Source organism: Megalops cyprinoides, chromosome 21 (assembly GCF_013368585.1).
Source record: "Megalops cyprinoides isolate fMegCyp1 chromosome 21, fMegCyp1.pri, whole genome shotgun sequence".
Classification (NCBI taxonomy): Eukaryota; Metazoa; Chordata; class Actinopteri; order Elopiformes; family Megalopidae; genus Megalops; species Megalops cyprinoides.
In genome coordinates this window covers 16,089,612-16,101,922 of record NC_050603.1, presented here as the reverse complement: position 1 = coordinate 16,101,922, position 12,311 = coordinate 16,089,612, and the positions used below count along the sequence as shown (strand labels likewise).

Below are 12,311 nucleotides of genomic sequence, written 5' to 3'. Positions count from 1 at the left end.
GGGGGTGCGTCTGCGCGCTCTTCGTAATGTAGCTGCTCCATGCGGCGCACGTAGCATCCTCCCGGCGACGTCTCCGACACAGCCTCCGCGCTGCAGGGGAGAGGCTCCACGCCGGGCCCTTCGATTGGGGGGCATCAATCACCCCGCGAGCCACGCTCGACCCCCGTTCCCAACGCAGAGGCATGCCTGTCGATTCATCCCCTTACTGCGCCTTACTATTCAGGGGCTGAAAGTGCTTCAAGACAGCCAAGCACCCTTTCAAAAGGCCAGAATCGGCATGTTCCTTAATAAATAACAGATAGCTTAATCACACGCACACACACACACACACACATACCCCCCAGCGACCACACCCATCCATCACCGGTAGGTGAAGCCGAGACATGTTAGCCTGGAGGATTAAGTGTTCTGCTGTCAAGACCAATAGTAACCTGAACTACAGTGGAGAAACAGTTAACAAAGCACTGCTCTTCTGTCTTATAGCAATAACACCAAAGGAAGAAGTATTTCACCATGGTACTGTGGTCTCTTTCACCTAAAAACAGCATCAGGGCCTCACCACATGAAACAACCACTGCAATGCTACTAATTGTTTTGGTTCCATATATGCCGCATGCTGTGTGCTGGCAGAATGCCTACCAAACAGCCTTTCAGAAACCAATTTCAGTTTGGGTAATTCGGTGAGCATGGGGATACTTCCGTGCCGTTTTAACAAAACTGGCCAACGTAATTAAATGAGTAAACATTCGCGTTCATTTCGTTATTAAAGCAGACTGCTTGCTGTGCCTAAATTGCTCGCAATTGCAGTATGAGACAAATGCAGCCACATCACCACATCAAAGCCGGTGTTGTGTTACTGCACACAAAAAGGCATCAGAACAGAAATACACAGTTTCCACCGTAATGGTGTGCACTGGCCATTGCCGCTTACAGTCATGCCTCGTTCTTTACTGAAACCAGGGGGTAGGAGGTAGAGGAAGGAAACACACAGGCCAGCACCCGTTCACACACAGACCTTTTTGCCATGGGCCACAAGGCAGCAATCCAGTTGGACCCACCTAGCTACCTGCAACACGGACTGCCAGTGCTGCAAAACAGCTGAAAGTGAAGGCACCGAGCACAAGAGACAAGGATCAACCACGCCTAACGATGCCCAGCGATGCCTAGCCCAGCCTAGCCCAGCCAAGCCCAGCCAAGCCCAGCCAAGCCCAGCCAAGCCCAGCCAAGCCCAGCCAAGCCCAGCCAAGCCCAGCCAAGCCCAGCCAAGCCCAGCCAATGTGAGCCCACAGGTATCTGCTGTGGCATATACGGTGTGGTACAATGCCCCCCCCATGCTGTGCTTACCCACGGCCGGTGCGTCGTACTCGTCCCCCAGCAGGATCTCTGGGGCGGAGTACGCCAGCGAGCCGCAGCTGGTGGTCAGCTTCTTGCCCGGCTGGAACTTGTTGCTGAAGCCGAAGTCGGTCAGCTTGACCAGGCCCTGCTTCTCGAAGAAGACCACGTTCTCGGGCTTGAGGTCACGGTGGACCACGTGCAGCCGGTGGCAGTAGGAGATGGCGTGGACGATCTGGGCGAAGTACTTCTTGGCCAGCTCCTCGCTGAGGCCCTCCTCGTGCTTCATGATGTAGTCGAACATGTCGCCGCCGTCGCCTAGCTCCAGGATCAGGTAGAGCTTGGTCTGCGTGTCGATGACCTCGTACAGGCGCACGATGTTGGGGTGCTGCACCAGCTTCATGCAGCGCACCTCCTGGAAGAGGTGGCCCGTGGCCACCGTGTCCAGCTTGGTCTTGTCGATGACCTTCACCGCCACCTTCTCCCCCGTGAAGACGTGTCGGGCCAGCTTGACCACGGCGAAGTGGCCGCGCCCCAGCGTCTTGTCCAGGTCGTACAGCCCGGCGATCTTGCCGTCGTAGCCGCGCTTGAAGCCTGCCATGACCGCTCGTGACCTGTTGGGAGGTAGGTTTGGGTGGTGCCCTCTGGTGTGGAGGAGGTTTACAGCGTGGGGAGGGATTCTCTCACTCCAGCAGGTCCACGGCTGACCTGTAGCCCATCGTGCCAGCTTTCGAACAAACCTGAACCATGGAGGAAGAGGGGGAAAAAAAAAAAACAGACACTCTCATTCAACACATCTGAACACAGAGACAATGATGTGTACCAAAAACAGCTAAATCAGTTATGAGTTTGTCAACTCTATTTCTGTCAGTTGTGGTCTTTAGCTTGGAAACCATTCTGCTTTAAGTAATTCAGTGAGTCATCTATGTGTCTGTAATAAAAATCTATTTCTGAGTTTTAAAATGAGCCAAGAAAAGCAAATAGAGCCCACGCTAAGAGAAACGTTCTTCCGGCACAAGGACAGTCATGGTTTATAATTACCCATCATCATCATAATCTTCATCACCATAATGTTGTGGGTGAAATTTTTAAAAGATAGCAAAAAAGAATTTCAGAACAGCCCACACAATCTGCAGTTTTTGCAAATATTTTGCTACTTTATAAAAATGATACTCACACTTAATAATTAATATTTCTATCAATAAAATAAGATGTGAAATACTGCCAACACATTTAATCATTTCTTCCCTTTGAAGCAAGCTGCAAGCAACAATTAATTATTTAAAAATATGAATTATATTTCAAACAGACAAATTTTCAAAACAAACTATTTCACTTAACATAACCAAGTCATTGTTGGAACATGGCAGATTGGGACACCTCGACATGAACACATAAATGTGCGTGGAAAAAAAACTGTATTATTGTATTATTGCCAAGTCAAATGTTAAAGCTTGCCAAGCCTAACCCTAATGAACCTGAATCATCAATAATAATAATGATAATCAATCTAAAATACATAAAAACATTTTTTCCCTGTGACAATGACAAATAGTATCCATTATTATTGCATGGCTAAACACTACCATTCTACACCTAGATTGCATAACACCTCCTGTATCCATTGTTCTGTGTCACCTTTCAGTACGTAACCTGGCCTGACGTTTGAGCCAGAATGTGAGAAGCCAGTATGTCTCAGAGTTAGGGAGAAAGTCAACCTAGCGAACACAGCGTACAGATTGGGAATTTTAAGATCATTACGCTAGCAGCTATGTTGCACAACACGAACTTCTCACAAAAAATCTCAATCCATCACACGTTTTTTCTATCTGACAAAATGACAGATGGCTTTTATTTTTGTCCATCCAAGCTTCCAAAATTCAGCAAAAGACAGACAATTGTCAGAAAATTGAAACCCTGAGCTAATATTTATTTATTTATGCTTACTCCTAGATGCTGCGAAGCCATTCATGAAATAGTTTTAAAAAACATAAATTTGGTACAATATAACACGTAGCCAGCAATGGAGTATGGACAGACCTGTTAAATAAAATTTCAATACAACAGACATTTACCTAAACAAGCAAAAAAGAGCACAGTATGAACAACCAAACAAACTGCATTTAGTGTACCACCATTTACAATTGGACTGTCACAGAACACTTCACACTGGACAATAAAGTCAAAATGGTTTAAAAAAAAAAACTGGAACATGGTATGCCTTCAACCGGTCTCAGGCAACTGAGATGAACTTCTGAAAAATTTCGCAATATTATAATAACCAAATAATGAACGTGTTAACACACTTAATACAAATACAAATACAATGGAAGGCGGCAAACTATGAAAATGAATACTTTACTGAACATGCTGACATGTTAAACACGTTAAAATATTAATGCGCCGCCCGCCTGCTTATGTTTATTGACGTGTCCCCTGGGAACACTATGCCGGCCTGTCATCACCTGAGTCTCACCCACACGTGCAATCAGGGCGCTGGAATGTTCACCTGTGCCAGCTATGCGTCTCTGTTATGCAAGAAACCGGAAGAACGACAATTCGATACCCAGAAAGAATGTATTGAGGGGTGGCCGAATTCGGCCCAGGACAACCACAATCCTGTACGTTTTAATGCTGCAGGTGCCTGGAGCACTACCTGATACCTCTTAATGCCGGTTAGAATATTGCAGCTGTTACTCAGCAAGTGTTTTTATTGAGGCACCGCGCTATTGGAGATCATGCAAGATCTGTAACCTTTTTGAGCAACTTAATTGTTTCAGCAGTATTTGAGGTTATGACCTTACTCAGTGGGATGAGCTGGTTATAACAGGTATATCAAGCTCCTGTCGGATTTATGATTCACGTTATGTGAAGGAGAACGAAACAAGGAAAATCGAGATGGTTCCAGCACCGCTGACCTTATCTCATTACTCTTGAGCAAAAATTTGTACCACAGACCTGTCAACACATCTCAGATACATGCATTACATTTTACTATTTACCTGAGAGATAACACACCTCAATTCAAGAGCAGGTCTACTAAGACTACATAAATCCTTGGTAATTAGATCTATTCGCGACAAAAATAGTACACAAACCCCCCTTCATTCAAGCCAGCAGCACGTGTCACAGATTCTATAATGAGATTATCTTGTTTACAATGAATGACGGCACGGGAACGTGCTTGTCGTGGCAGTATCCTGATGGCTTGAGGAGTTTTGTCATCTCTGGCAGGTCCACACAGGGAGGACGCGCTGTCTGCAGTCCCGTCAGGGGTCACGCGAGCGGTCACTCCATCACAAGTCTTCAAGACAGTTTCTTCTTCTCTGGTTCATAATCCAAACATGCCTTAAAGGCTACATGTCTAATCTTAGGAAGCTTTTTTCCCCAGTTGTGCCCAGAGCACCTAATTCTGCTGACTTAGCTACGATAGATAGATATTCTTGTATTTTTCTGCGATGAACACGTATGTTTATGCATCACTTGTGCAGCTGTAACTACAAAAAAAACCTTTCAGCATTTCACTGAATCATTGGACCTCAACAGACAAACTATACACAAACTATGTAGAGAAATGGGCTATTTACTAAATGTAGCCCATGTAGGTCTTGTCCTTTGCAACTGAGCCTACAGAATTATAAAATATGTTTATTCCTTGTTTTCATTTGGTGTTGGCTGGTGGTCTGAAAAACAGAAATTCAATGATTTGAATGGCTGTGGCATGCTCTTCTGGCGATAGGCAAAGAGGCCTGATAATGATAATAACTTATTTATGAGAAAGGGTAGACCACATTGTTGCAAGGCAATCAACCACTTCAGAACGAACTGTGGTCTTCAAGGAAGCTCCAGGAAGACATCAGTGCATGTAAGATTGCGTTCTAACAGATTCTCACTCTTTGCTTTATTGATTTCATTACACTTCCGTTCTCACAGAGCTCCAATAATGTGTTGTCTATGGCAAAGCATCTATGAGTTCAAAGCATGTTTATTTCTGGATGAATCCTGAAGTTGTACACCAATGTTAATAAGTATTACTTGTTTCAAATGTCAAGGGCAACCTATTGACACTCCATGCAAGGGTGGTTCAAAAGTCCATAGCCTCAAGCAAATGGCTTTCCACAAAGAGAACCATTCACGCACCACTATTCTACCACGATTGCCCCACGACTTCAATGCATTCGCTCCAATGGTGTGCCGGCTTCCACACCCCCCTAACTGCAGCGCTTTTCATCGCCGATAGAAAAACTTCAACTGCACCAATCACTTCATTATCACCAACAAGATCTCTTCGAGAAGTGAGACTTCAGTTTGGGGAAGAGATAAAAAGTCAGCTGGTGCTAGATCACGAGGACAGGGGTGTGAGCGAGCGCTTCAGGCAGGTATCCCGCCACCTCTCGCTTTCCAGTTAACTCCATTTTACAGGCTCAACCACATGCTGCCACCTTCATTGCTGGTTACCCTAAATATAAGTGAAGACGCAAGTCTGTGATCGGGCATGCCTCCATTTATGATGGCACAGTTTATGTCATTTACTTCAAAGCTCCACTAAAAGACAGTCATCTGAGTGAGAGAACTTTTTGACCGCTACTAGTTCTCTGCGGCAATATAGCTAAATCATGGCCACAGTTCAAGTGGTTGTATCCACACACATCAAACACAACATCAAAATCTCACCTAAATCCTCACTGGCTTGGATTTCAACATGAGTTTTAATGTGAGCATAAAAAAAAAAAACACCGACCTACAGCACAACATCGCAGACCTGCACAGATCACAACATGGAACAAAAGAAAGACCACATCCTGTTCACTCAATGTCTGCACCATACAGTATCTGCTGAAGCACGGGGTGGAGCTGCTTAAAGTGGTGTGTGTATGTATGTGCGCACGTATGTGTGAGAGAGAGTGATTGAGCTTCCTCTTATTTTTTTACTAGTTCACAGAACACTACCAGAATAAAAATCAACAAAAAATGTAATACAATGAAGGGGGGGGGGGGGCAGATGTTCTGCAGAACCATAACGGCAGCATCCATGTCACCAAGGGTTGGTGAAAGCCACAAGATACCACTGGAAGCTCTCCCCCCTTTCCCACCGTTCGCTCTGTGTAGCAGTCAAATTTAATTCAGGTTCTCCATCTTCAAAGAATACACAGCATGTTCATAATGTTTACTTCTGGGAAATATATGTATTCTTTTAGTTCCTCCACAAATCTCACTACGGAATTGATATTTTATTTAATATTCTGTAAGAACCAAATAAGTATAGCTAGATTTACTTCATTTATTTGCTAAGCAGATACACTTGTTTACAGTGACTACTGTTACTTAGACAGGGGTCACATTTTTAACCAGCTGCTGCAACCCAGGTTTTTTAGGGGAACAAGACTACCTATCACGGCCATTACAGAGCATTGCCTTGGTGATTCCAACCCCCAGCTCTCTAGCCAAAAGCAAATTCCTAAACTAATACTCCAAACCTCCTGCTTAATTTACCAAAGCAGGCACTGCAGTACTGGTTCACCTACAGGAGTGCTGTGCAAGACCAAAATATAGGGACTGTAGATGAATTATTTAAATGGCTGTGGTTGATGCCACACTTGAGTTCCATTTTGAGAAACACGAAGCGGTGAAGATACATTTGTGTGATACCGTGGCATCACGGTGTTTTCGACATAGCCGTTTATCAAATATATATTTTGATATTGGCATGTTTAATACGGTGCAGTGCCAAGAAGCTCTCGAGTAAGCAATTTACTTAAAGTTTTCTTTTTTGCATTCCTTGACGAACTCACCATAACCGTAGCTATCAAGAACATTATATCCACGCAAGATGTGATTCGCGTCTTAACTGGAGGCCGATAGCCGGTGTTTTCTTTTAAGTCAAAGGATGCGCTGTCAAACGCGTGCGTTTTATGTGACATACAAAAATAAACAGGATTTCAGTACTAGTCTGGATACAAAGACAATCCTAGCAAGCTACTCTTGGTACCCGGCTATTTCACTCAATAAACCACGTCAACGCCAATGCAACGGCAGGTGCACCCAGCGCAGAGACAAAAAAAGCTTCGCAAGCCAGCGCAGCAGCCTATTACTAGCTACCCTGTCACTAAGGCTAAACCACATAATCCTTAAGCTACATCACTAGAATAGCGAACAGCGTTACCTATCCCCATCCCGTAAGAGTGACGTTAACTTGGCTAGTAAAGTAGCTTTGGACATCTCATGTCAGCTACCATGCCTGCGATGTTACGGTGCAATCACAACCATTTGCTACACATCACCATCGCCAGACATTAAAAACTAGCCATGAAGACGCATCAAACTTGACAATCAGAAAACGTTAACGTTAGCTGATTAGCTGATTATAGAGAAACGGGAAAGAAAAGGCGGTTTAATAACTAGCTGACGTTAGATCGCAAGCTTAAGTTGATATCGCTGGATAATCAACTGAAATACGGCTCGAAACCACTTCGCTGGGACATCCGTACACTCCCGCCTCCGGGATAAATCAATTACCCAGCTGGTCTAACTGGTGTTAGCTAGCCATCACGAGCTGTCCTGAACCACTCGCATTAAGATAACGTTAGGTGGCTTAGCTAGCGCTCAAACTTAGTCAATGTTAGCTTACCGTATTGTCCTCACTGGGTCAGCGCATCCCTTGAGGTAGCCACAGGCTCGCTAAAGCGCGAATGTGGAGCAGATCCCAACCAATTAGGCTATGCGATGGCTGGCTAACTAGTGAAGGCCCCGTCGCTATCCCCGTCATTTCGCTCCCTAGCGAGCTTGCTAGTCGCTTCACGGAGACAAACGGCACACCAACCGCGGGTCGGCAGCTAGCTAGCTAACGTTAGTTAGCCGCAACAAGCTAACGTTAGTTACATCAGCAGCGGCGGCAAAAAGAAACCATCAGACAAAGGCAAGAGAAAAGTCGCAACGCTAGCTATACGGCTAGCAGGCGTTCACTGATAATCCAACACTAACATCAGTTGATGTTCCAATAAACTTACCCCCTTCTCCAGAAAACATTGAAGCCTTTGCAAAAAAACGTGCAGATAATCTGGCCCTTGAAAGTCAAGTGCGATCAGCGTCTCTTGTTTCTCGTCCGGCACTGATTGCGTAAATTTCAAAACCGTGTGTGAAGAGTACCTAGCTAGCGCTGTTCCCCCCTTCTACAGTGTGAACTGCTAGCTATGTGTTAGCTAGTGGCTAGCCTCCTGCGCTAGCTTTTACTATATGTCCCACTAGCTCCCCGTTCCCCGGCGACGGTGAATAACTCGAGCTGCTGCGGCTCTCCTCCAGCTCACCCTCCTCCCTCGCACTACTGCGGCGGCGCACTGGGGCACAGCCGCATTCAGTTCTGACGTAACCGAGCGTACGTCTGTAAAGATAAATACACATATTTGTCCTTCAGCCTAACTAGCTTATATCAAATTGCGAACGCCACACTGAACTCATAAACGCAAAACACAACTGTTACCTATCTGCATAAAAATTAATAACGCTTATTCAAGACTGGTCATCGAATTGGGATAATTTAGTGAAGCGACCCAATTTTCAATGTAGTTATTGATTTACTGTATTTCTATTAGGTGGTTAGGTAATCTACTGTGGTCCCTCATGACAAGATGCATAATTGGATATGACAGGAGCAATTGGATATAACAATAGGAGCATGGTTGGAAAAAACAGCCAGAAACACAATCATAGCATCAAGCAGAAAACTGTTACCATATAAGCATACAATGATATTTTTTTAGTGTACACAGAATGCCTGAAATTATAATTAAGAGCAGCCACCTACATGCAGATAGAGCCTAATAATGATCCTTCAGACTAACAGCGTAAATCATGCTAACATACGTATATTGCAGAAATATGATCTGCAAGATCAACTTTACATCAGATCTCAGTAGGCTTTGAAGTGATCAGATACTGCACGCTCGTTAACTAGCAAACTACTGTACATTGGACTGCGTGATAATGCATTATGAATGTCACTGTCTATCTAAAATGTGTTTTTAAGAATAGCAGTTATTCATTTCCCACAAATAATACTTGACATGAAAAAGTTTTCAAAATCTGTGTTGTTTTAACCAAGGGAAGTTTTGTCGTCAAAAACATGCAAGGTTTGTTCTGTAACGTTTCCACGTGGTCCAAATTGCCAGGGCAGTCAGGGCAGATGACATAGCTTTAGCGCTGTACTGCCTAAATCTATTGTTGGTCTTCATCAAGAAATGCACAGCAATTGGAAACAGGTTCCACTCTTGAATTGCCATTTACTACTGTGCGAAAGAGCCAGTACTACTACAGACCTGTATGTCAGTAAAAGACATAATACCAATATATCTACATACCATAAAATACAATCAGCTGGAGGTTTTCCATTGTGTCGGTTTCATATCAATCGATGCAAGGACATACACAAGAGTGCCAAATGGCTGTGTATGTCTCAGTGCTGCTCTGCTAATTTTTCAAGTGTAAAACAGCGCTGACAGACTGGTTCACTGGTTCACTTAAAAAGGACCATATGTGAATGTTGCTTCATGAAGGTAAGTTACCTCTTCTGTCTTTATAGGCCTATGCAGCTACTCTCCCGTGTCTCAATATTCTTGTAAATCTGTGGCAATATAATCATGCTGCCAGAATTAGATCACACTGACATTGTGAGGTTACTATGTGTTAACTGAGCTTTTAGCTGACTCAGATTCTATAGTTTTTTTTTTTTTTTCATACAACACAACAGTCACCTTTGATAAATGCCACTTTTACTCAGATTTCACTGTGGATATGAATGTACATCATAATGTCAAATTTTGGAAATCTCTTTCCATTTCATTGAAACGTATGCTGAAGAAATGGCGACGCTCCAGGTAGCTGCAAGGTGAACAACCGGTGTGAATTTCGTAGGAGATCAGGCATTCTCAGCATATCACAAGAGCACAGCTCTGGGTAGTACAATGAGCAGTATTGCTTAACTGCATAGTAATAAATCCGGGTGTTCAGGGTCTGTAGTCCAGGGTAACAATCAATTATCAGCTATTGGTAGGTATGTTTTAGTACTAGTACAGCTTGTTCAACAAAACAAATCTTTCATTTCTGTTTCATAGGCTCATTCTCAGAATACAGCAGTAATCTAACAGAAGTCACTAAATGTGATGCTGGATGCCTTTGCCAAATTTTCCTCCAGCTGTGCTCTCAATTACAGCACCAAGTCCCTAATTTAACAAAAAATGGTCATTTAGACCCCTTAATTGCATGCAGCTGGTGCTGAGCTTATTGAGGCCTTGAATATACGATCCTTTTTAATAGGTAACAGACACAAAGTGACACGATGAGAAGATGAGGTGAGTTGAAAGTTATGACTCAGAGATTGTATGAGGATTTCAGTTAGGTCATTGCATTGTCACAGCAATATTACAATGTCATAGCAGTATTATCAGGGGAAGGTGGTGGGGGGGGGGGGGGGGTGCACCAAGGATTTTAGTTTAAACGTGTTAAAAAATGATTTAATGCATGCAGGAATTTCCTGTGATTTGATTTCCGCAACGATAATTAAGGTTCACTTTAATATTTCTCAGAGTCTTTTTGCACTAAGTGGTTTGCTGCCCTACATATTATAATAAAATAATTTAGCTTGAGTATACTCAGAGGAATGCGTGTCTGCTGACTGCTACGTTATGAGTAGCTTCTGAGGGTACAGACACATGCTTACATTGCTTCTTATTGCTTGGTTCGGTTATGATATTTAATGACTCTATTCTCTGTTTAATTAAGGTTAATAGGCCTTGGCACAATTCCCCTGTCTTTAGCACTTTATTACTGTTCTCAAGAAGATGTGGCAATATTTAACAGACACTTATGTAATAAGAACAAAAGCTGTAAACTTTACAAGGATAGGAATGGGAGGCCAGAGGGGACATAGAGCAGTGTCCTTAATTTTGTTAGAATAAAGAAAACGAAACAAAAGTTGCTTAGTCATATCTGTTCTTCCTCCAGTAATCTTTTTGATCTTATCACCATGACATGGAATGTTTCTGTGTACATAACAAGAAGCCAGCATGGTGTTAGTATGGGTGACTGGGCTGTGTAACAGCGGGGCTGTCCTGTGCTGAAGACGGATTCTTTGGGAAAGGCGAATCGTTGCCACGGCCCTAAATGTAAAACAAACGCTAGCATTGCCTCCTACAGTAGCAAAAGCTCATTCTATTACTTTTTGAAAAAAAAAAAAAAAAAAACTCACTGGTTACCCCACTTTTAACCTCCTCACTGCATGTTTCCAGAAAAAAAAAGAAGAAATCAGATCCTCCTCCAATTTTTTCCCTTCTGATAAAGACTGGAAACAGCCTCCTGCTGGGGTACCAGCGTATGACTCATATTCATCTCACTCACTGCTAAGAAAATTCAGATCTGCACCTTTCGAGTCATGCTCGACAGCAGATATGTCCTCACATATTGAGTTATATCACAGGAGAGCTGTTTTTTTCCCCCTCGTCTCATTGCTGCATTTGACAAGAAACTGAAGGAAGAAAATGGTGGTAATTCAACAACAGCTACAGCAAATTACCACTGAGGTGATAGTTTCTTCCCCTTCATTGATTTCTGGCAGCAACTGCATAGAAGCCAAGCAATTGTTGTACATCCAAGGGTGACATATTTAGTTTTTAGTCATAACATCCGATGATGCTGTGTTTCAGAATCATTACAGAGGCACCATGATGAAAAATCATTTGTCATACTACCAGCTGCTCATGCTTGTCATTAGCGACATTCACAGCAAGGACTAATATACTTTAGTCTATCTACAGTGGCGGTATTCTTTCAACAGTGAAGTTAAACAAGTGCTACGATTTTTTTATATTACGTTCGATAAGTATTAAAACACCAACTGTTTGCTCAATATCTTTCAATCAGCATTGTTACATCTTCCTTGTAGGAGAATATCTCTCTGTAGACCACCAGTTATGATATAGACAACACTC

At 43.3% G+C, this 12,311-nt stretch overlaps 1 protein-coding gene across 1 annotated transcript in view; it reads right to left on the bottom strand.

The window, feature by feature from the left end:
• LOC118769283 (SNF-related serine/threonine-protein kinase-like) overlaps positions 1-8,636 on the bottom strand; it is a 37,124-nt gene extending 28,488 nt beyond the window's left edge. Inside the window, exons 1-2 of the mRNA XM_036516329.1 lie at positions 8,340-8,636; positions 1,345-2,072 (exon numbers count right to left, since the gene is read on the bottom strand). Of these exons, the coding sequence (XP_036372222.1) occupies positions 1,345-1,933 (589 nt within the window). The 5' untranslated portion in view covers positions 1,934-2,072; positions 8,340-8,636. The remainder of the gene's footprint in view (positions 1-1,344; positions 2,073-8,339) is intronic.
• Positions 8,637-12,311: the final 3,675 nt, after the last annotated feature.